The sequence below is a fragment of the Lonchura striata genome, chromosome Z (genome assembly GCF_050655825.1).
Source record: "Lonchura striata isolate lonStrDom1 chromosome Z, ASM5065582v1, whole genome shotgun sequence".
Taxonomy (NCBI): Eukaryota; Metazoa; Chordata; class Aves; order Passeriformes; family Estrildidae; genus Lonchura; species Lonchura striata.
Genome location: NC_140740.1, coordinates 49,535,823 through 49,559,425, shown reverse-complemented (window position 1 = coordinate 49,559,425; position 23,603 = coordinate 49,535,823). Strand labels below are relative to the sequence as shown.

Below are 23,603 nucleotides of genomic sequence, written 5' to 3'. Positions count from 1 at the left end.
ACTAACTTGTTCACTGAAAACCATTTTTCTAGACCTCAGTGCCCTTTTTTTTTCTTTGCAGAGTGTGTGAACAGGCAGCAGCCCAAATAATGTTCATAGCCCTATAATTCCTCTGCATTCCCAGGAGGACTCTGGAGATCAATTCACAAAACAAAGATAGTGGATGGAAGGATGTTACATTTTCACAAAGGCAGTATTTCTGAATCAGTAAATTATTAAATAAGCCTTGGTCTCTGCTTGTGCATTAATGTGCAATCAGCTGCCACATGAGAAATATAAAAGAATATTGTAAGTCTTGCACAAACTTTGGTTTAGTATCAGGAAATACCTGTCGATGAGAGATAAGCAGCCTGCCAGGATGCAAGTGGTATTAGTCTAGCAATTGCCTAAAATAATTTTCTGCTTTTGCCAGGAAATGATGCCATTTTCGTTCTTGCTCAGTGTTTCATCCATGGCCAGAACAGGGCTCTCCCTTCTTTTCTCACATGCTTTCACACTGACTTCTACACGCTGCCTTTGCCATCAGCCTTGATCTTACATGTTCACCTTGCTGCTGCCCCAGAGGGCCAGGGAGCACACATAGGCTATTTTCTACCCCTAAGGAATCTATCAACATCCTGATTCCCTACCAAAGTGGTACATTATCTTACTGACAATGTTTGTGACCTTCTATAGACCAAGTTGCTAATAGCTGTGTCTTGGCAGAGAGCAATTTTTATTCATCATATGGATGTTTAACCTTTTCAGCTTTCTTCTTGCTGCAAATGAACACAAGCTCAACATCTCCCCAGAGGTTCTAACCACCAGCAGATCTTCAAAGTGGCAATTAATCATCAGGAAAAAATATATGCTGGTGAGGGTTTTTTTCTTTGTGAACCACAACCGACAGTCTTTTACTTACATGCTTCTGCTATGTTTTCAGTAAACAATTGAACCAGAGAGTTTTTTCAACCCTATCACCTGTGAAAGCAGAGAAACGTGCTCTAAAAACACTTTCCAATGAGCCACTTTCCCAGTCTTATCGCTTAGAAGGGGGCAGCACAAGGTGTCTCCCACTCTTCCTTCCCACCTCTCCAGCCCATGTGGGCAAAGATGAGAAGAAAAGACATAACACTCTCGAAATGCCAAAACAATTGTCCAGGGAAGCAGCGTAATTGCAGGCTGTGCCAGCCACCGCCTACACTGTCACCTTGGAGACCAGCTGGGAAACTCCAGGCCTCCTAAAAAACAGGGGCCAAGGCAGCCGTGTTTGTAAATAGGTAAAACGAGATTGATAAGGAAGCTTTGTAGTGAGGCTGTGGCCTATTTTCACCTGAATTTATTGCCTGAGCCTGGAAGCCAACATCGTTAAAGCCTGCCAAACACCTTCCAGTCTTGAGTGAAAAACACAAGTTCCGAAGAGTATTACAGGTAAAGTTTTTTTTTTCCTGTTTGCTACCTCTCAGTAAGTTTCTCTGATCAGCCAAGAGTAGTTTAATTAATTTCGCTTAAATATAATTTTTAAATCTAATTTTCTAAATACTATTTTTAATATGATTTTTTATTTAGATATATAAATATATTGATATTTGATAAATATATATGTATATATGCAAAAGAGAAATCGCAGTAATGTCCACCTGTCAGAAGGTAGAAGCTGGATGGTGCTGGTCATGATGGAGAGAGACAGGAACCCTGCTGTAGAAGGATCAGTGAGGCTGGGAAGCCAAATTTTTAAGGAGGTGTTTAGATGGTTGTCTCCTGCAGTTTTTGTTCTTTTAATAATTCAATGAAATTATAAGAAGTAAACCAAATGTGTGTAAGGCACAGAGAAATGTAAAGGGATCTGGTTGCTGAACAACCTAAGATTCTTCTGGAAAAATCCAACCCAAAATTTAATGTTTTGTAGTTGTTAGGAATAAATGCAATCATTTCTGTTTGGCTTGCACAACACAACATCATATATAGACACGAACAATGGTGGCAGCGTGGGGTAATTGTTAATAGCCTAGGCTGTTAAACAAAACAAAACTCTCTAGCATTCAAAATTAAAATAAACACTGCTGGTTAATTTCACTGAGGGAGACATCTGATAGTCTTGGATGAGATACACAAATTAAAACCATTTGGAATTACTTTGATGACCTGTTCTTGTTTTATTAATGGTATTAAGATGTTACACATTTGTACACTATGCAGAGAATGGTTATAGTCAACAAACCCTGACTGCATCTTTAATTACTTCATGTTATCCAAAAAGGAGGAAAAGCAAAATGAAAAGGGGAGGAAAGAGCATGTGAATTACTGTGATTCTGTCCTCCTTGCACTGATTTGGAATCTCTTTTCTTACAATATAGCCTAGGAAGGGTTTACCTCTAACTTAAGCCTGAGCCAACAGAAATAGGAAAGTGATAAAAGTGTCACCATGGACCAGGCTTTCATGTAGCAGCTTTTACACTTAACTGGTCTTCTGTATTTTCTGGATGTATAAAAAGGGTTCTCAAATGCTTACTGCCATGTGGCATAGGAAGCCAGGTCCTGTTTAAGAGGCTTTAATGTGATGTGAAAACTCAATTACTTTACAAACAGACTTTAATGGCTGAGTTTTGTATGGAAACATGTTGTTGGTGATCTAGTTAGTAAACATTATAGAGAATGCAGATTTGCAAAGAGCAGAAATATTTATTATTAGTGTTTTTAATCATGATACTTGGGGGGAAAAGAAGTGGGGATATCTTTATCTATGGTGTTTGTGAGATTATTAGAGTGCTCTGACCCACTTCAGAAAGAATACTGAGAAAAACTGAAAAGTTCAGGAACAATAGCAGAACTATCTGACATCTGGAAATTCATTTTGTACCTGGAGTCCTGAGCTATGCCTAATTACTAAGCCAAAGTGAGTTTAAAAGGAACCTTCAAGTACTTACACTTGGACACATTTTTTATAGGTAGCTCTTTAATCTTGTAAAACAGTGTAAAACAGCATCTAATATGGTGGAAATTCAGACTAGAAACAGCATCTATGAAAAGAAAAATTATTCAATGCTGGAACAACTTAGCCTAGAGATAGTGAGATCTGGGGCAGAAATGTGTATAGATGTAGAAGCAAACTTTATTCTTACTGATGAAATTACAGAGGATTGGCCAATTTCAGTGGCCTTTATTGAGGTTCAAGACATCATAACAGATAACAGATCAGATTATCCCTCCATAGCCTCAGTTCATGAGTATTACTGCAATGATTATTTGATGCACATTGCACTATTCTGGAAATTACTCCACTGAACCTGAGGTGAGGAGATGCCACACTCTTTTCATGGTGTGTGTGTTTGTGTAGATTTTTGCAGTGTGCAATAGAGATTAATTATGTCCTCGTTGGTCTCAGTATTTATAGAACTCCAGAAAGACATAACATAGTGTAGAGAGAACCACACTGCACAATAATACACTTGCATCATGTACTCTGTATATCGTTGCTATATATTATATATAAGCAAAAGTACATTGTTATATAATGTAAATACATATAGTTTGCACTGTATTTATGTGACCTCACAGTATTTTAAAGTCTTTCCAGCTAGACATTTCCCCTTAAGGACAGGTCATTGTTTGTAAAAAACATTTTTGGCTGCTGATCTCACACAGCTGTGAGATCTTCCTGGTCACTGGTTAATGAGTTCCCAGAAGAACTTTGCTTGCTCTGTCTAAAGCAAAGGCCAAAATGCTCTATATTTTACTTCTCTAGACTTCTACATTAAGCTAGTACTGAAACCACTTGGGGAGTACAAAACAATTTTATTTTTCTCTTTTTCCAAGCCAGATGGAGCAATCTGAAGTGGTTAGAAAATTCAGCATATTTGGTATTACCAGCAGCCATAGCCAATGCTCTGTAAACAGGAGTGGATGAACAGTTAGTATGAAACAGTTAATTCCATGATTCTTAGAAGTTTTGTCTGATCATTTTGATTCACACTTCTGCACATGGAATGGCAATGGGATTCGAAGTGTCACGTGCACTGACAGTGCCTCACAGGGCTGCTCAGCTTCATCTCTTCATCTCAGCATGGGCTCATCAGAGCACCACTCACCCTCTGAGTCTAGAGCTCTGCTGTAACTTCTGTGACTCTTGTGTGCCCTTATCCTATGATGCTTGAAAGGCTGGGAAACATTTTGGGAGTCTTCATGGTCTGCTGCAGATCCATCAGCCAGGCTATGCAACAGCAGTCTTGGCCTGAGCATGTGCCTAGGATTGATTTGGCCCTAAAATATCAGTATGGGCATGGCAGTCACAATTTTCTTAGCACTAGGAACAAATAATGCCTGTGGGAGAGGCAGCGGGTCTCTGCTAGTCTGGACATGATGCTCTTGGTGGTGCTGTTGCAGCACTGCAGAGTCACAAGCTGGTTTTCCATATTTTTATTCCACTGTTCTCCTCTGAGGGTAGCTGGAAAGCCTTTGTTGTCAGCATGTGAAATCCTGGGGTGCTAAATACTGTGAAATATTAAGGTATTATTTGTTCTTCAGTTGTGTTTAAAAAGCAGTAGGTGTCACATGTGGGTGCTCAGATATGCAATGGGTGAAATCTCTGCTCTGCAGGATCGGGACCTCAGTGGAACAAAAGTACTCAGGAGCAAAGGCCCTCAGCCAGGGTAATTTTTATCTTCCTGTGGTCAAATGACAGCTGCAAACCTGGTCAGGTGTGCGGTGGTGTGTTTTTCTTTCATTTAATATTTGTTTAATATCTGTTTCCCCCCCCCATCTCCAAGTGCTCAATCCTCCCTTTCCCTGCCCCCTTTCCCTGGAACCTTCCCTGTCATTCATTCTAGCCCCCTCCTCAGCTTCCAGATGTTAGTTCTGCCCTAAACTCCTCCCCTGCTATTCCCTCATTGGTTGCTGTTCCTACACCCCTCCTCCTGAGTTCTGTATAAAACCTTTGCCCCCCCGCCCGCCGGGGTCTTGGGGCTCATGGAATAAAACCATCTCGTTCCCCCCCCAAGTCCCGTGCCGCCTTCGTCTGTCCCCGCGCGCCACGAACTGAACTGCAGAGCTTGCAGGGGAAAGCGGCCGCCCCGTTCTCTTCCCTCACCGCCCAGCACGGCACGGCTCGGAGTGCCGCGGCGAGGAGCGCATACCGCGCCACAACATATGGTAGCAGAGGATGGTTCCCTCCTTCGTCTTGTAAAAAAAACGGGCAAATTCATGGGGGCGCCCGCCTCACAGAAGAAGAAGGAGGGAAGAGGAACATCTACGGCCGTAAAAGCTCTGCCGGATGCTAAGAGGAGCTGAGCGCCGAGCGAAAAACTGACGCTCCGGGACCCTCTTTGTTCTCGCCATCTTCCCGCCCGAGAGCAGCCGCGCTGCACGGGCAGCCGGGCTGCAGAGCTTTTTGGCGGGCAGACTTACCCGAAGAACAGAGAGAGTGGTTTTGGCAGCGGCTCGGGGGAGCCTGAAGAGGGACTGACCGAGAAGAAGAGGTTCCTCGGTCAGCATCTGCAGCGAGACCACCGGAGCTGATAGTGGCCGAAACCAAGGCTTCGGGGACGAGTCTTGGTTTAACGGGAACACCCAGGCTTCCGGAAGGGCCAAACCGAAAGAGAAGGAACATCCCCAGTTTTCAGCGCGACTTTTCCATCGAGTCGAGGAGAAGATCCAAGCCATCTCCGTCCGAGCCTGCAGGGTAAGGTGGGCTATACGGGTGCGGGGTCGCCCCGACGGACGGCTGGGTTTGCCGCTTTTTTTTTCTCGCGTTTTAACCCCCGTCTGCGCTCAGACTGGGGCTGTAGCCGTGCATGTCCCTGGCAAGCGGGTGGGTTTTCTTTTTCTGGGGGAAGCTAGCACTGAGTGCTATCCTTCGCCTAGTCTTCTGTGGGGACCTAGATTAGATCGCTTTTTCTTCTCCTCAAAAAAGTTGTCTTCTCTATCCTCCCCTCCCCATTCTGGGCTGGACGGAGGGGGTAGAAAAGACACCAGTAGGGAACAGCTAAGAGGGCGACACGTTAGCTATAGGAGAGTTGTTAAAAGGGGCCCTTTACACCCACGCATTGCGCCGACATCCAGCTGTGTCGGGCGGCCCCCCCCCCCCCCCTATAAATTTCCCCTTTTTGCTTCTGTGAAGCTCCCTATGCCCCCATCCCCTCGGACTTTCCTAAAACCCTTTCCTATCCTCCCTTGGGGATTGCTGTGGCCAAGCCGCCCCAAGTGCCCTGCCGGACACTGCTCAGGCCAAGTGCAGTGTATCTGGCACCCCTTCCCAAGATGGCGCTGGCCACGCCGCTCGGGACCCGCTTTCCCACCTTGACCCTTCTTTTCCGCCCCTGGCTTCCCGCCAGTCCCATCTCTCTCCCAATAGCCCTGCACCGTCCCTGCACGAGGCTAGTCCCTATTGTGGGGAGGCGGGGTTGGATATTCCCCCATCCTTCTTCGGGCTCGTCCTCCGGGGGGAGGGTCGGGAGGGATCTTCTCCCGAGGAAATGGAGCCGAAACCCGGGATTGGGGATCCGTCATTTTGTCTTCCCCCTGAAATGGCGGCGCCCCAGTCCACCCCTTACCGATACCCCCTGTTAATCATGGCAATCACTAATTAAGTGATTGTCTGATTCCCCTATCCTATTCCTTAATGTACCCTACCCAATATTCCTTTTTATTTAACTACAAATTCCTCTTTTTGCTTTTGATTATTTTTGAATAATCTGTTTGTTGAGTTATATTTTATAGGAAAAAAGATCATCCCAGTTAATTAATACTTAAGATATTATGCCCACCTCGCAAACAAACATTCAAATTGAACAAACCACATCGCTGTCCGCTGACTCTGCTTTAAGACAAGCGCCGTTATCCGCTGACTCTGCTTTAAGAATTTGAGAAGCTAAACATCGCAAGCACCGCGACGAAGCAAATTCTAAATCAGATGAAGTCACAAATCCTGCTGTACTTTGTACCCTTAATTTGGACTTTCATTTAAGTCAATTTTATATATTCCAGATGAAGTTTTTATATATTTCATATGTTGTAATCACAATTAGTTTATCATTTTTTAATGTCTTTCAATTTATGTTTTTTTAATAATATGTAATGTTACAATTTGATTTTATATTGTTTTGTTGTAATTATAATTAATTCAGTCTTTTCTAATATTTTTTGACTTAAAGGCTGTGTTTAACCATTATTGCTACAGGAATCACTCAGCTACTATATCGCTTCAGGCTTGCTGCATTGCTGCGAAATTTAAAAATTTATTAGTTATATTTAGTTGATTTTTTATTATATTTAATTCCAATAATTCCATTTAATTATTTTATTTAAATTAGATAGTTATAATTTTAATCATTCTAATTAATTTTTTTTGTTTAATTTCTGTCAATTATTTCATTCTATTTCAATTATTTCAATTATTTACATTATTCTAAATTGTTACTCAGAGCAGCAAAACGGCAAGTTTTATACAGTCTTATGTCTAATTTAGAATATTACTACTCTTCCTACCCTATAAATGCAATAATGTATCTTTCACGTCCTTTAAGTAATTTACAATGTTATCATATAATTTTATATTATTTGCATGTTTTATTAATTTGCTTAAACCACAGAATTCTTCTTTTTGTAAAGGAAAAGAGGGAGATGTGGTGGTGTGTTTTTCTTTCATTTAATATTTGTTTAATATCTGTTTCCCCCCCCCATCTCCAAGTGCTCAATCCTCCCTTTCCCTGCCCCTTTCCCTGGAACCTTCCCTGTCATTCATTCTAGCCCCCTCCTCAGCTTCCAGATGTTAGTTCTGCCCTAAACTCCTCCCCTGCTATTCCCTCATTGGTTGCTGTTCCTACACCCCTCCTCCTGAGTTCTGTATAAAACCTTTGCCCCCCCGCCCGCCGGGGTCTTGGGGCTCATGGAATAAAACCATCTCGTTCCCCCCCCAAGTCCCGTGTCGCCTTCGTCTGTCCCCGCGCGCCACGAACTGAGACTGCAGAGCTTGCAGGGGAAAGCGGCCGCCCCGTTCTCTTCCCTCACCGCCCAGCACGGCACGGCTCGGAGTGCCGCGGCGAGGAGCTCATACCGCGCCACAACACAGGTGGAAGAGGCTTGTCAAGGATGCTGTGGACACAGAGGGAGTCACACACTCCTGAGTGCACCCATCAATTGTCACAGTGTTCTCACATTGTAGGCAGAAATTTCTTACACAGTTTCCTGTCTGCATCTGGATTAATCATAGGGTGGTTGGCTGAGCCCTCCTTTCATGGTTGGTGGCCTATATTGGAAATTTCCCTTTCTGATAGAAGGATATAAGGAAAAGGAAATAGAGGGTGAAAATGGGTCCTAATGAAAGAGTTGCTACCAGCAGTTTGCAAGTTAGGAATTTGAGATGCTTTGTATATTAAGGCAGGCTTTGGCGCTGTGAATGTGAATCCACACCACACCAGTGTTTTGGTCTTCCAGATGGGCACGGCAAGGCATGACCAAGAGATGTCAATCAACGCAGTAAGAAGCCTGCCCAAAATCACTGACCCTCTAGAAAGACTTCGCCTGCAGTGTTTAGCAAGGGGATCTGCAGGCATCAAAGGATTTGGCAGGTGAGTATGCAAGATGTTAAACCCATTTTTCAGCCTAACAGTTTTAGCTGCAAGAGGCTCACACACTAAACAGGGACCAAAACTTGAGTTTCCAAGTTTTCTTGAGTTTTCTCATTTCAGTGCAAATGCCACAATTCACAGAGGGGCTCATATGTTTTGAGACATAGGACTGACCTGATCACCTTTTGACAGATTGGATCCAGATGGTGACCAACTGGAACTTCATCTAAATTTGGAACTTCATCTAAATGTGCAACTTGCAGGGGGCAGAGGGCCATAATGAACAGGAGTACTATGGCAGCCTTTCCCTCATTTAACTTCAGATGTGTAATATTCATGCACCCTATCTAAACAAGTCATCTCTAGTGCCAATAAGTGTAGGGGGTTTGTTGGTTGGGGTTTTTTATTTCTTATTTTTTTTCCCTCATAATACAGAACAAGGAGGAAATGTTATCTCAGTAAGGTGACGCTCTATGCCAGTACTGTACTAAACCACTGCAGCATTCTCCATGTTTTCCTGTGCATTTTCCTCAAATTTTATGTTTTCCACAGAGTATTTAGGATTATTGATGGTAACAATAGCAGAACCCTTGACTTCAAAGAGTTTCAGAGAGGACTACGTCATTATGCTGTGATGATCAATAACGAAGAAGCACATGAGATTTTCCAGATGTTTGATAAAGACGGCAGTGGAACAATCGATTTTGATGAATTTCTTGTTACACTGAGAGTAAGTCTTGGAATTTATATTGTTACTGCATTAAATGGATTAAAATAGAAGAGAAGAGAACAGAACAAAGTAGAATAGAATATTTGCAAATACACAGTTGTGATTTTTTTTCAATTAACTGTGGCCTTGATTTAGATACTGAAATTCCTGCGCTGCAGTCTGGGTACCTGTGCAGTTAAATCTCACTTCTTTGTTGGCCATTTCATGATGCATCTCTTTATAACATGAGCTTATTCAGGGGATACTTTCTCCAGTCCACCATAGTCATTGATTTTGTCTGAAGTATCTTTGCTCTGCTGAAAGAAAATACTAGTACTTTGGGTAATTAGTAATTTCTTGTTAGAAATATTTTAAATGGCCAGATCAGAAAAGTGTTCTAGGTAGGATTTTCTCTCTTATTGTCCATTTGGTGTTGTATGGGTAGACACTGAATAGTCTTAATCCTATTGCTCTTTTGAGGATATATTGCCTTTTCTAGCTCCTGGAGACTGTAGAGTATCACCAGTATAATGTCTCATCTACTTTGAAAATTTTGCTGCTGGCAACAACAAGTACTTGAATTTGGAACTGGGCAAATAGTTGGCAAAAATAAAATCACTCTGTTAATATTTCTTTACAGCCTCCCATGTCCACTGCAAGAAAAGAGATTGTCATGCAGGCATTTCGGAAGTTAGACAAGACTGGAGATGGTGTCATAACAATTGAAGACTTACGCAGTGTGTACAATGCAAAACATCATCCCAAATATCTAAATGGAGACTGGACAGAAGATCAAGTTTTTAGATCCTTTCTGAACAATTTTGATTCACCCTACGAAAAAGATGGGAAGGTAAGTGAAGCACCTGATTACAAGCCATTAAGTCACCATCTGACTCTGAATTTGACTTAGGTTATTAAGTGGAGGTGTAATTGCAGTACCAAGCATCCATTTGCATCACATTTATACAGAAAATCAAAGTAGATGTATAACCTGTGCACAGCACTCCTGATACAGCTAGCTTGCACATTCTGAGGTAAAGGGGCTCTGCAGGAGGTACAAGGGTGGTTGTGAGACTGCATTAAGGCTTGTAGCCTTAATAATCAAATTTCATAGATTACACTAAGTACATGTTCAGACTACCCCACAAAATTGCTGAATTTCATGAACCACATAAACTGGGGGGTTTTTCACTTTTTAGGAGAATAAATACTAGGATCCAGTTCAAAAGCAGGCTCCCTGTTTTGTCAAATATTTTACAGTTAGTTCTTCTCCAGTGTAATTACTGAGACACTTGACTTGCAAATCAGTCCATAATAGAAACAGATTTATCTGCAGAGAGTTGGAGGGAGAATAAGGCTGGGGCGTATACCCTGAGGAGCCATCAGATGGGACAGAGATGGGAGCCCTTCCTGCACTCTGGCTTTTTCTGGCTCAGGTGCAAGCCTTTTGGGATGGACTTCTTATACAACTGATCTTCAACCATTTCTGAGCCAAGCATGCTCTCTCTCCCCTTATTATGTGTCTGCAAACTTTTTTGGTCTGAACTTACATCTGTTGACCATCTCAGAGCAATCTTGTATCTCTGTGGTTCACTTGGTGCTATTCTCAATCTGAGCAGTTAATAATAACAAACTAGGCTGTAAATTTCTATCATTGCTTTGTGGAATGTCTTTAAGACTTCCCACTCTCCAGGCTGGGTTTTCAGGGCAGCATTGCACTGGTGACTCCTACCTGTCTAATGCTCCACCTGAATCCTTCACTTGCTTTGTTTCCACCACTTGGGCTCTCTTTTGTACAGAGCTGATGGTTTTTGTCTACTTTACAGACTCACAGAATTACAGAATGACTAGGCTGGAAGAGACTTTCAAGATCATCAAGTCCAACCCATGCCCTAAACACCTTAGCTAAACCATAGTGCTAAGTGCCACATCCAGGACTTTTTTGAACATATCCAGGGATGGTGACTCTACCACCTCCCCAGGCAGGCCATTCCAATATTTTATCACCCTTTCTGTGTAAAACTTCTTCCTCATATCCAACCTATATTTCTCCTGATGCAATATATGCTTTAGGCATGACTTTGCACTTAGTAGAGCTGAATTTCATACCTTCATCTGCAGTGTTATCCTCAGAGATACCAGCTCAGAGCCAACTATCCCCTTCCATCTCCACAGCAGTGGTGATATCTAGCAAATTTCAAGTAAAATGTTCATGCTTTTTGTGCTGAGGTCATCCATGAATAAACTCATTAAATGAGTTCCCAAACTGATCCTTGATGAGTTCAGTGCCTGGTCAGCAATCCTGATGTTAGCTCACCTGATTATTGTTTCTTGTGAGAACAGGCTGTGGCTTTCCTGAATCATAAGACACTAATGATACTGAATACCTCAAATGTTTTTAGCAGAAATGTCTCAAGGTTGAGCATTTTCTAGAAAGGCCCTCTTCACTGTGGTCTTGCTGGGTGGCTCTGAAATAGGCAGTTTTAGTGGGGTTTTTAATCATCTTGTGATGGTAGGACAGTCTGAAGTTCTTCCTTCTCCCTATTGCCATATTTTTCTAAGTTCTCAAACACACAATGCAATCAGAGCAGATATAATGGAATAACAGAACATGCTGAGTTAGGAGAAACCCAGGATCATCAGGTCCAACTCCTGGCCTGGCACAGCACACCCAGAAGTCGCAGCATGAGTCCTGGCCTCTGTCAGGCTGATGCTGTGACCGCTGCCCTGGAGATCCTATTCCAGTGCTCAACCACCCTCTGGGGAAGAACGTTTTCTTGGTACCCAGCCTAAGCCCCCCCTGACACAACTTCAGGCCATTCCCTTGGATCCTGTCACTGTCACCACAGGGCAGAGGACAGTGCCTGCCCCTCTTCCCCTCATGAGGGAGCTGTACCTGTGCTGAGGTCTCCTCTCAGCCTCCTCCAGGCTGAATAGACCAAGACAGCTCAGCTCTCCTCACACAGCTTCCCCTCCAGACCCTTCACCATCTTCCCAGCCCTCTCTCAGACACTTTCTAATAGCTAAATGTCTTTTTCATATTGTTTTGTATTTTTTCAATTTTTTCTTTGTTTATTCAAACAATAACTTACACAATTCAAGAGTTAAGGCTTCACAAGAGACCTGCACAGTTTTTCTCTTGGTTAATTTGATTATTTATTTTTTAATGGTAGGTTTTAAACCTCAAAATACCCATGAAAGCTATTCAAAACTCTTAGGTATTTGAAAGAATATCTGCTTCATTAAGGGAGACTTGTTTAGAGCAATGATATTGTCTTTCTAGGGGTGGATATAAAGTCCCATGCTATCTCTGAATTGCATCAGAAATCTCACCCACTTTATTGATAACCATGAAAAGAACCTGATTATAGCTTCCCTGGAAAAAAGTACGTTAAAAATTTGTCTTCTTAGGCAGCAGTGATTTTAACTTCAGTTCCTGGTAAGATTAGTTAAACTTCACATGTTTCATCTCCATCCAAGTGTTGTGGAGGACTAGAGCTCTTGTTTATAGCAAAGTGAAATTAAGGAAGTTATAAATGTCTGAATTCCTTCTGTTTGATTCCATTTTGTTAGCTACAGTATGAAATGTTCATGTTCAGTTTCATTAAAGGTCCTTCTCAATGTCTGGTTTTGACTTATAGCATTAAATAAAAACAAAGGTTCATTTTCGTATTTTTAATTTCTCTGTCTCAGGTCACCAAGGAAGAATTTATGAATTACTATGCTGGAGTCAGTGCTTCCATAGACACAGACATTTACTTTATTGTCATGATGAAGAATTCTTGGAAACTGTAATCATATAGTTAAAGAAGCATGAGTTTCTTTGACCTTTTATAGGTTCCTCCTGTTCTGTTGTGGTGTGTTTTTCCTTTGATTTGATATTTGTTCAGCGTCTGTTTACCCCCCCCAATCTCCTCCCTTTCCCAGTTGTCAATCTTCCCAAGCTCTTCCCTAATCCCCTCCTCTCCCAGTTGTCAATCCTCCCTTTCCCTGCCCTTTTCCCCATAACATTCCCTGTCATTTCTCCTAGTCCCCTCCCCTGCTTCCAGAGTATTCCCTGTCTATTTGGTGAGGCTCAACACCCTGTTGGTTACTTTGTGTTACTCACTCCCCTGTTTCCCCTGATAAGTTTGTGCTCTGTTAGTCCCTCCTTAGACTCCTCCCCAGCCCTGCCCTCATTGGTTGCTCTTCCTAAACCCCTCCTCTTGAGTTCCTGTATAAAATCTTTGTTTGCCCTCCCCAGAGGGTCTTGGGGCTCACACAATAGAACCATCCTGTTCAGCCCCAAGTCCCGTGTCGCCTCCGTCTGTCCCCGCACCGACAAGTGGGACAGCAGAGCTTCACAGGGGGAGTGGCCGCCTGTTCTCTTCCCTCTCACTGCCCAGCGCGGCACTGCTCGGGGTATCGCAGTGAGAGGAGCTGCCCGCAAGTTACAACAAATGGTAGAAGAGGATGGTTCCCTCCTTCGTCTTGTAAAACAAACGGGCAAATTCTTGGGTTGCTGCGTCTCCCCCTCGAATCCATGGGGATAAAACCCCTGTGGAGCCCGGCCAGCTGGGCAGTGGGGCGAGGTGGGCAGAGGGAAGGAACTTCTCCTTGGATCTTGGGGGGCTTGGAGAAGCTCCCTCGTGAGTCCAAAGACGAGCTGGTCCCACAAGCAAAGGAAAGAGGCACTCTCCCTCAGGATTAATTCCAAAGTTTAATAAGGGCCTGGAGAGATCCCAGCCCACATCTGACCTGGAAGGGCACCCAAAGCAAGAGAGAGGGTCTCCCGGCCCGGAGCAGCCAGATATAAGGGGGCAGGGAAAACAGGGCAGCCAGTGGGGGAAGGACATGGGAGCGGCTCTCTGGGGGCAAGACCTCAGAGTGACCACTGAGGAGGGGTTGGGGAGGAGTCCCAGCCAGGGTCCAGTTACCTGGTGACCCTGGGGGAAGGATCTGGACAAAGGGGAAGGGTCACCAGGTGATGGACACATCACCTGGGAGGAGACAGGGGGATGGGTTTGGGTTTGATGGACATACAGGTACTGATGGGAAAGCTGGGATGGACCAAACAGGTACAAAGAGGGGATATGGAGGGACAAACCAGTATGAGGGGATATACAGTGCAAACACAACTCTAGAGTGGGGGCGCCCGCCTCACAGAAGAAGAAGGAGGGAAGAGGAACACCTGCAACCAAAGAAGCTCTGCCAAGGCTAAGAGGAGCCGAGCGCCAAGCAACAAGAAGATTGAGGCTTCGGGACCCTCTTTGTCCTTGCCTCCATGCTCTCTACCCCTGCCTGGAGCAGCCGTGCTCCAGGGGCAGCCGAGCTGCAGGGGCATTAAGGGGGTAGACCTACCCCAGGGCAAAGAGGGCGGTTTGGCAGCAGCTCAACGAACTGAGCCCAAAGAGTGGCACGTCGAGGGACAGCACTTGAACGAAGACCACCAGAGGCTGATAGTGGCCAAACCCAACGCTTCGGGGACGAGCCTTGGGTGTAGCCAGGAATGGTTGAGCCTGTTTCCAGGCTCCGGGAACACCCAGGCCTCTGGAAGGGCCAAACCGTGAGGAACAACATCCCCAGTTTGTTGAGCATCCATCAGGCCATCAAGACCAGGGGAAAAGATAGAGACATCACTGCCTGCGCCCAGGGGGTAAGTGGGTCTATGCAGGGTTCTCCCTGGTGGGCAGGTGGGCTTTCCCCTTGGGTATTTTAGCCTCAGGGCAAGGGTGGGGGACCCACATTTGATGGCTCCTTCTTCTCCTCTGAAAATTGTCTTTTCTATCCTCTCCCCCCAATCTCTTGGGGGTGGAGAGGATAGGAAAGAACACAAATGGGAGAGACATCTAAAAGGTGACACATTTGCTATGGGAGAGCTGGTAAAATCATAAGGGAGGCCCTTTACACACATGCAACTCATCGACATCCAGCTGTGTCAGACCCCTCTCCTGTAGATTCCCCCTCAGCTTCTGTGAAGCTTCCCATCCCTCTTCCTAACCCTCTTCCCTCTCCCGTTTCCCCTGAAGCTGGCATTCTGAGGGGAGCAACCAGCGACATAGCGCGGGGTTGCTACAGTCTCTCCGGCTCCCTGCAGATTTCCAGATCCCCCTGCCTCATGGTCTTTCCAGTCCCCATACTACCTCAGAAAAGATTAGGCCCATTCCAAAAATCCTTCTTTTCTGCTCCTTGGTTTCCTGCCAACCCCTCCCCTTCCTCAACGGCACTGCACCATCCCTGCACGAGGCCAGGCCCTGTTGTTGGGAGGTGGGGTTGGAATTTCCCAGTCCTTCTTCTAGCTCCTCCTCTGGGGGATAGGATTGGGAGGGATCTTCCCGTCAGGGGACCCTCCTTCTTAGGAGATCACTCCCCCTTTGGGAGGGATCTCCTTTGAGGGAAGGTGGAGCTGGAAAGCCGGACTGGGAACCCACCATTTTGTTTTCCCCTAAGATGGTGGCACCCTGGTCCATCTCTTACTGATTCCCCCTAATAATAATGACAATCATGGATTAAGTAATTGTCTTATTCCTATCCCATTCCTTAGTGTACCCTATCCAATGTCCCCTTTTATTTTGCTACAAATTTTCCTTATTGCTTTTGATTATTTTTGAAATAATCTGCTTGATTGAGTTATATTTTCTAGAAGGAAAGGTCATCTCATCTAAGCAATACTCATTGCACTATGCCCACACCCTAAACGATTGAACTGAAGAAACTAAGTCGGTGTCCACTGATCTCACTCTGCTATAATCGAACCAGCATGAGCATCATGACAGATCACCACATGAATTCCGCTGCATATTCTACCCCTGATTTAGAGTTTGCTTATGATAATTTTGTATATTCTATATTACCTGATCTTGTAACCATGAGTAGTTTATACTGTTCTGATGCTTTTCAACTTATGTTCTTTCAGTAATTTGTGATGCTACTATATGATTTTGTTATATTTAGTGTATGAAGTTAATATGATTTGTATGCTGTATTAATTTGCTTAAACATCAGAACTCTCCTTCCTTTTGTAAAAAGAAAGGGGGAGATGTTGTGGTGTGTTTTTTCTTTGATTTGATATTTGTTCAGTGTCTGTTTACCCCCCCAATCTCCTCCTCTCCCCAGTTGTCAATCTTCCCAAGCTCTTCCCTAATCCCCTCCTCTCCCTGTCCTTGTCAATCCTCCCTTTCCCTGCCCTTTTCCCCATAACATTCCCTGTCATTCCTCCTAGTCCCCTCCCCTGCTTCCAGAGTATTCCCTGTCTATTTAGTGAGGCTCAACACCCTGTTGGTTACTTTGTGTTACTCACTCCCCTGTTTCCCCTGATAAGTTTGTGCTCTGTTAGTCCCTCCTTAGACTCCTCCCCAGCCCTGCCCTCATTGATTGCTGTTCCTAAACCCCTCCTCTTGAGTTCCTGTATAAAACCTTTGTTTGCCCTCCCCAGGGGGTTCTTGGGGCTCACTCAATGGAACCATCCTGTTCAGCCCCAAGTCCCGTGTCGCCTCCCTCTGTTCCCCACCACCGACTGGGACAGCAGAGCTTCGCAGGGGGAGTGGCTGCCCGTTCTCTTCCCTCTCACTGCCCAGCGCGGCACTGCTCGGGGTATCGCAGTGAGAGGAGCTGCCCGCGACTTACAACACTGTTCCATTAAAACAGTTCCCAGTAACTGTGCCAGTTACTTTCAATCTGCAGAATTAATTCCCAGATGCTTCAGTAGGCTCAGCCCCAGTGGATCAGAGCATAATCAGAGAGTAGATCTGGCATCTGGCCACCCCACACATCTCTTCTTTTTCTCTTTCCATCCCTGGTATGTCTTCTTTTCTGACATGAGCTGCTCTTTTCTGACATCTGTGGTAGGTTGCTGGGGTTCCTGAATATCCCCTTTGCAGTATTAGATACAGCTCTGTTTTGCAGAGGATGCAAGGGATGGAAACCAAAATATTCTAAAGTGTGGTGGTCTTGGACAGGCTATTATGGGCAGGAAGGAATGGAAGGTAGTCTGTCCCAGGAAAGTCATGTAGACGTGTCACCTGTAGCACTGCAGTATCTCTTGGCTTCGTGGGTCTCACTAGTGTGATAGAACAACTGCTGATCTTGCTGCTGGGAACATGTGGGTTCCCAGTACCCCAGGAGGCTGGAGGGGCAATTGAAGGTGCGGACACATAGACCAGGATAAATGCAAAATGCTTTTTAAAGCTCTGGTTTATTCCCTCACTCACAACTAAAGATACAGACAACATTCCTGTGTATACCATGTTTGAACCTTCTGTGCAGCTTCTTACAGATTTCACTCCCCTCCTCCTGCATTGATTCCTTTTTTTCTGTACTGTGAGATCACTTACAATTTTCTGCAAAGGAGATACATTTTTTCCTCTCTGCTCTTGGAAATTTTTTTTACCTGGTAGCTGTTGCCTATTTATATTAAAGGTAAAAAATTTGTATTTGCAGTGAATTTCAAAGAGTTTTCAAAAAATAAAGAACTTATTCTATTCTAACTCATATATTCTCGTGTTGTGTTTCTGATGCTGAAGAAAGACTGGGAACCTACCCTTCTTGTCACATCAATGAGGCTGCCTCAGTTCATCTTTTGTACTTTGTCCATAGAGACAGGGGGAAATGGTACACAAAGGAAACTGTAAAAAAAAAAAAAAATCTGAAAAAACCTAGTGTGTGAGTGTGTGGTGTCTAATTTTTCCTGCTTTGATATCTTTTTCCTTCTACTTTCTGCTTCTCTCTCATAATTTTGCTGCTGTCCCAGACTGAAGACCTGCTGCTGTAGCAGAGAGTAAATGCATTTTGCATGGCAGCATTTGCTCCATTTCAGGCTGGCAGCCAGCTAAAAGCAGTACAGCGTTATAGAATGGACTTCAAAACAGCCTTTCTGATGAAGTCACAGCTTTTAGCCTGGGTTGCTAACAGTTCAAACACTGAAGTCCTGAGTTCTTGCTGCACTGATCCTCTGCAAACCCAGTATTTCTTTTGTCCAGTAATGATCTCAGTATGAGCAATAGCTGCTTGCAATTCCTTAGTGAAGGTTGTGCAAACTCTATTAGTTTCTTGACCAGTAAGCCTCTGGAAACTTGTGTACTGGTTGACACTGGAAACTGGTGGAGAAACTCTCTTTATGATTACCAGCCGTCATAAGAGGAGCCTTTACTTACTGCAATGCCACTGAAGTGCCAATATATATGAAAAACAATCTTACTATCCAATAGGGGCTGTATCTGGTCTGGCAGCTTGAATAGAATCCTTTTATTTTGCTTCTCTTTTAGTAATTGATTTCACAAAATTGAGTCATGATGTCTGTCTTCTCTTTAAAACAGAAAGAAAGTAATGTGGATGGATTGTGGGAATCACAAAGAAATAAACATTTCCTTTTGACTTGCTTTCTCATGTCTTCACACCGTGCAGTGATATGACAGGCTGATATTTGTTCAGTGGAAGTATCAGTTTTAATCTGAGTAACTGCAGCCAGTTTGTCTTTGGTAATAATACGTTCCGATTTTAATTAATCCCAAACTAATAGATATTTTCAGAAGGGAGGATTGGTACTGAAAGCAACTGTACTTTTTTGGGAATCAGCAGAAATTTTGTCACTGACTTCTGGGAGCCTTAGCTGAGCCTGTGGCAGCTGGGAAAAATCCTGTGCTTCAGAACAAGATTTCTATGCTGAGCTGGACTAATGGGCTATGTGGGGGGACTTGAAGGATGTGATCCAGGAAAGCTTAAACCCCCTCACATTGGTGGTGTATTCCTGGTGCTTTCAGAGCAGTTCTCAGCTCAGGTCTGCCTGCCTGTGGACCTCATTGCTCACTGGGTATGTTTCCTGAAAACATGGGTCCCAATGAAGTAATTTTAACATTTGTACAGAACCATGTTTTCAAGGGCTGGTTTCAGGCATTTTCAAAGTCAGGAGCAAAGTTTCCTTTCGCTTTTGTGGGAACAAAGTTGCTCTTAGAGCAACTTACAACTGGTAAGTTCAGAAAAGGTATAGTGCTAGCAGGCAAAAAAAAAAAAAAAAAAAAAAAAAAAAAAAAAAAAAAAATCTGGAAACACAAACCCCATGATTTTTCACTAGTAATCAGATGCTGTAGAACTCAAATTGGAATCTGTCCTGTACAAAATGTAGTCTGATTAATATGTGTGCAAATTAATGGAACAAACACAGGCATTAGCTGCTAGATAGTAAAATCTCTATTGGGGACTGTGCAGCCATAACGGCACACTGGACACACACACACACTGAACGTTCAGAAGAAGCACTTTTCAGGGACTGCAAGAAAGTTCAAGGGCTTTGAACCAGACAAGAGGGATTTTCAAGACTAACACCAAGTACTCAGAGCCTCCCTTCAGAACTTCTCTCTCCGTCTCTGTGATCTGGGAGACCCAAAAATGAAGCTGAAAGGCCCCTGTTCAGCTGCAGCTGTAGTGTGCTGGTTACAGACCCAGCAGATGCAGAAGATAAGTGGTGATGCTGTCCTGCCAGCCTGTGGCTTCACAGCACACACAGCAGATTTTGTGAGATATGCACAAAATGCACACCATTGTATCTAGTGCTAGCATCAAGATGGGAGATCTTGGTCGGTGCTTCATGTTCGAAGCACTATTTCTTCGTTCTGATTGTGCAACAGTTGCTGAACAGGATGGCACAAACCACAGGAACATCTGAGTCTGCAGGGCAGGAGGGCAGTCACAGAGGTGGAGGTTTTGCCTGCACCTTGAGTTCCAGTCTGCTGCCAGGCATAGTGTCTTGGCAGGAATAGGTCTACCATCCCCAACAGCCTGCACTGAAGTTTCCTCCAAAAAATGTTGGTAGAGCCCTGTGAGAAAGAGAGAATAAGCTCCCTATAACTCTTCCAAAACTCTCCCCCCACTTCTTGGCTCTGCAGGAGCCATCTGAGCACCTCAGCGACACCACCCCTCTACCTCAAAAGAGCACAAGGTATGGGGAAAAAGAGGTGTGGGACAGACTTTTCTTCTGGTGTGTTCCTCTGGGAAAAGTGGCACTTCAGCAGCTTCCTTCACTACATTTTCATTTTGGCCTCCCTGTGCTCTTTGTGGCTTCATGTTTCTGTCTGGGAGAGGAAATTTTTGGTTTGATGTGATACAGAATTTTTTTTTGTTTTATACTGTCTCCTGCAGAACAAAATTCTAATTCAGGCACCCAAGTTTAATGCAAGCCCCACTCTGTGCCATATATTCTTGAAACTAGACCACAAGAGATTTTCAGTGATCTGATTAATTCTGCTGCTCTTCTGACACAAAGCTGTCTTGGTAGAGGCAGATGGCAACAGCAGAAAGAAGTATTGCAGATGACATCACCTGCAGACATTGCTATATAAAAGCCAACTTGCCTTTATGTAATTCCGTGACACAGTGCCTCCTCAAACCTCTGCAGCTGTGTGGGCAGAGCACCACTTTGCCATCACAGAGATGTCACTAGCAGAAGGAGTAAGACCAGTGATTTTGCTGATTTTTGTCTTGCAGCTTCTATCCTCCACACTGGGAGGAGCAGCAGCAGCAGCAGCAGCAGCACACTGAGGCTTCCCAGTAAAACAGCTAATGCCAAGAGCAACCTGGCACTGCCAGCAGCTGCCTACTGTCTGTTATCGCTGTGATTATAGCTCACCCTGTTTCTTTAGCTTTCCTCTCTTGTAGGGTAAGCAGAAAGCAGGATTCCTAGTAGCCTGTGCTTAACACCAAGTCCTCAGGTGACTAAAAGCTGCCTCTCTGTTTTCAGCAGCCCCTTGGCCTCAGCACAGTCTGAAACCCCTGTGGTTTCAAAGCAAGCTTGGTTTTGCCTCTAGCACCGTTTCTATGCTCATGCCTGAAGGTTTGCAGCCACCCCAGGTAGAGCAGCCCCACCTCCACACCTCCACAAAACCCAGACCCAGGCTTCCCCCAGCTCACAGCACTGTTGATGATCCCAACACTGCAGGAGCTGCAGCTGGAGACTGGGGACAGGATCCAGCCTTTGTTGACTATCTTGGATAGAAAGGAAGCACAAGGTTTCGTGGAAGTTGAATCAAGTCTGGTTTTCTGTGGAAAAACAGAGACTGTGGTAAAATGTAAGAAGTGCTTATTTTCCTGAGATAAATCTGTTCCTTTTTCTCATTTAAAACATGGTATTTTTTCCAAAAGCTGCAGGGTTTTTTGTTTGTTTGATTGTTTTCTGTTTTTGTTTTTGTGGTTTTTTTGTGTGTGTGTTCTTTTTTTTTTTTTTTTTTTTTTACTTTCAAAAGCTGGAGTGGTTTTCTTTTAGCTTATATACATTTTCTGGAAAAACAATTGTCAGACTGTGTCGGAGAAGCTCCAAATTTGTGACATAGATTCATCCCTTTAGACATTTTCAATGCATTTCTGCTTTGTGTCTCATTTTTTCTGTTGTTTGACAAACCTTTGGGGCTTTTTATATTCACTGATTGTCCTGACGTTGGACTAATCTAATTTTGCTGTGACATGTAAGTTATGCTATCAATATTTAACAATATCTGGAATAATATTTCATGAAAGAATCTCAATCCGTTTTCTTTAGAGTAATTTAATTAAATTCTGTGTAGGACCTTGCGGCATACATGTCAAAATCAGACTTCCCTGGAAGATGCAGAGGAAGTTTTTGCAGAATATAGAATCTGCTGAGCCACAGAATATGGCCATCTCTCTTGAAAACACTGAACACTGATTTTCTCATTCTTAGGTTATAAAAGATGAATTTCTGAGTTACTGCTATGGAGTTAGTTCTTCTGTGGACATTGATGCCTACGTCATTTTAAAGACGAAGAAATCCTGGAAACTCTGTCTTTTGCTGTTATTTGCCCAAACTTCTTTAAGGCTATAGACTAAAAATAAGTGAAATACTGCTTAGTTTGTTGTGGGCTTGATTTTTTTGCCCCAGGTCCCATCGGATTTGGAGCTGCACGATGCGCTGGCACCAGCAAGTGTCCAAGTGCTGGGCTCTGACTGGTGGCTTCGTGTTTCAGCAGGTGGCGCTTAGAAGCCAAGGAAACAACGTCCTGACTGAAACCTGGAGCTGCTGCCTGTGCAAAGGATGGAACAGTCTGCATAATTTAGCAATTGCATTTTCTGGCATTATCAGTTGTTTTCCTGTGTGTCTGTACATTAGATTTGTTTTGCCAATGCTCTGTAACACACAGGAGTGCTAATTTGGTTGGCTTCATGATCACAGTAATAAGGATGTGTTTGACTCTACAATAATTCTTCACAGAGGTGATAAGTCTTCTTTAGATCACATTTTATCTGTTTTTAAATGATAGCTTCAAAAATCCCACAGCCACAGAGAAAATTAGCTTGATTTAAAATTGTATTGACTAAAATCCAATTGCTTCTCCCCCCAGAAGCAGCACTGCTGTATTGCTTTACAAATACAGGCCTTCAAATCAATAAACACTACTGCTAAGAAGCTGAGAAGGGTCTCTACTCCTGCCCTGCAGAAATACCCTGCCAGCATCACCACATCCCTTGCTGCCGGAAGAAATGGTTTCATAGTCAGCTTCTGCCTACCAAAAATTGCCCTGGACTCAGCCACATGTCCCTGCAGCAGTGCTTGTCAGGCCACCCTTTCAACATTTATTTCATAGCCCTGATTTCACTGCACATCACAGGCATTTAGCCATCCCTGCACCCTGGCAGAAGCAGTCCTTCTGCGTCCCCACACTTAGCTAGCTGGTCATCTACTGCCAGCATTTGTGTGTGTTTTTTCAGCCCGTCTAATGAATGTGCACAACGGGGAGGAGATGTGGTAGAAAAACTAACGCTTTAAGCCAGGGATGACTATTGCCTTGAGATTAAATTAGCATTTTTCAGCATCATTAGAATTAGACCATGACTCATTGACTGACAATAGTCTAAGTTTGTGTACAGCTAAGAGACATTTGCATAGTGCAGGAAGGAGTGCTCATAATGCTAGGAGGTGTTTGCATGAGCTGCACACAGACGAGGGGAGAAGCAAAGATGGGAGGGTGCCTGTGTGGCACCACGACTGCAGGAGAGGGGCTGGAGCCCAGTGGGCACAAAGCAGGGAGGAGCAGGCAGCTCCAGGCTCTGTGTCAAAAAGCAGCCACAGAGAAACCAGTGCCAGCAAACTTGGTCTGGGTGTGCAGCTGAGTAAGACCACTGGAGGCAGAAGGGGGAGAAGGAAAGTTGTGCTAAGATAAAGGAAGTGCATAGAGTATATGAAAGCTGAACAAAACTCCTGTGGGATTACTGAGGTAGATGGGAATTTGTGGACTGCTCTGGAGAAATTGTCATGTAGAATAAGGAGACTACTTGACAGATTGTCCAGACATAGTCATGTCTCTATCCTTATATATGGACTATATATAACTTGGCCATAGACAGGAAATGCTTGTGGTGTTTCTGGC

The 23,603-nt window shown here is 44.0% G+C and overlaps 1 protein-coding gene across 1 annotated transcript; it reads left to right on the top strand.

The window, feature by feature from the left end:
* Window positions 1–1,142: 1,142 nt before the first annotated feature.
* CAPSL (calcyphosine like) lies at window positions 1,143–17,723 on the top strand. Its single transcript, XM_021552150.2, has 5 exons — window positions 1,143–1,410; window positions 8,410–8,543; window positions 9,096–9,273; window positions 9,893–10,102; window positions 12,946–17,723. The coding sequence occupies exons 2-5, from the start codon at window positions 8,410–8,412 to the stop codon at window positions 13,045–13,047; spliced, it is 624 nt and encodes a 207-aa protein (XP_021407825.1). The 5' UTR covers window positions 1,143–1,410; the 3' UTR covers window positions 13,048–17,723.
* The last annotated feature ends 5,880 nt before the right edge of the window (window positions 17,724–23,603 follow it).

Bases quoted from the DNA above. Each gene is read 5' to 3' on its own strand.
- CAPSL (XM_021552150.2), top strand. From the start codon at position 8,410: ATGGGCACGGCAAGGCATGACCAAGAGATGTCAATCAACGCAGTAAGA. The intron at 8,544-9,095 runs GTGAGTATGCAA...TGTTTTCCACAG, and splicing joins GGCATCAAAGGATTTGGCAG to AGTATTTAGGATTATTGATG. The intron at 10,103-12,945 runs GTAAGTGAAGCA...TCTCTGTCTCAG, and splicing joins CCTACGAAAAAGATGGGAAG to GTCACCAAGGAAGAATTTAT.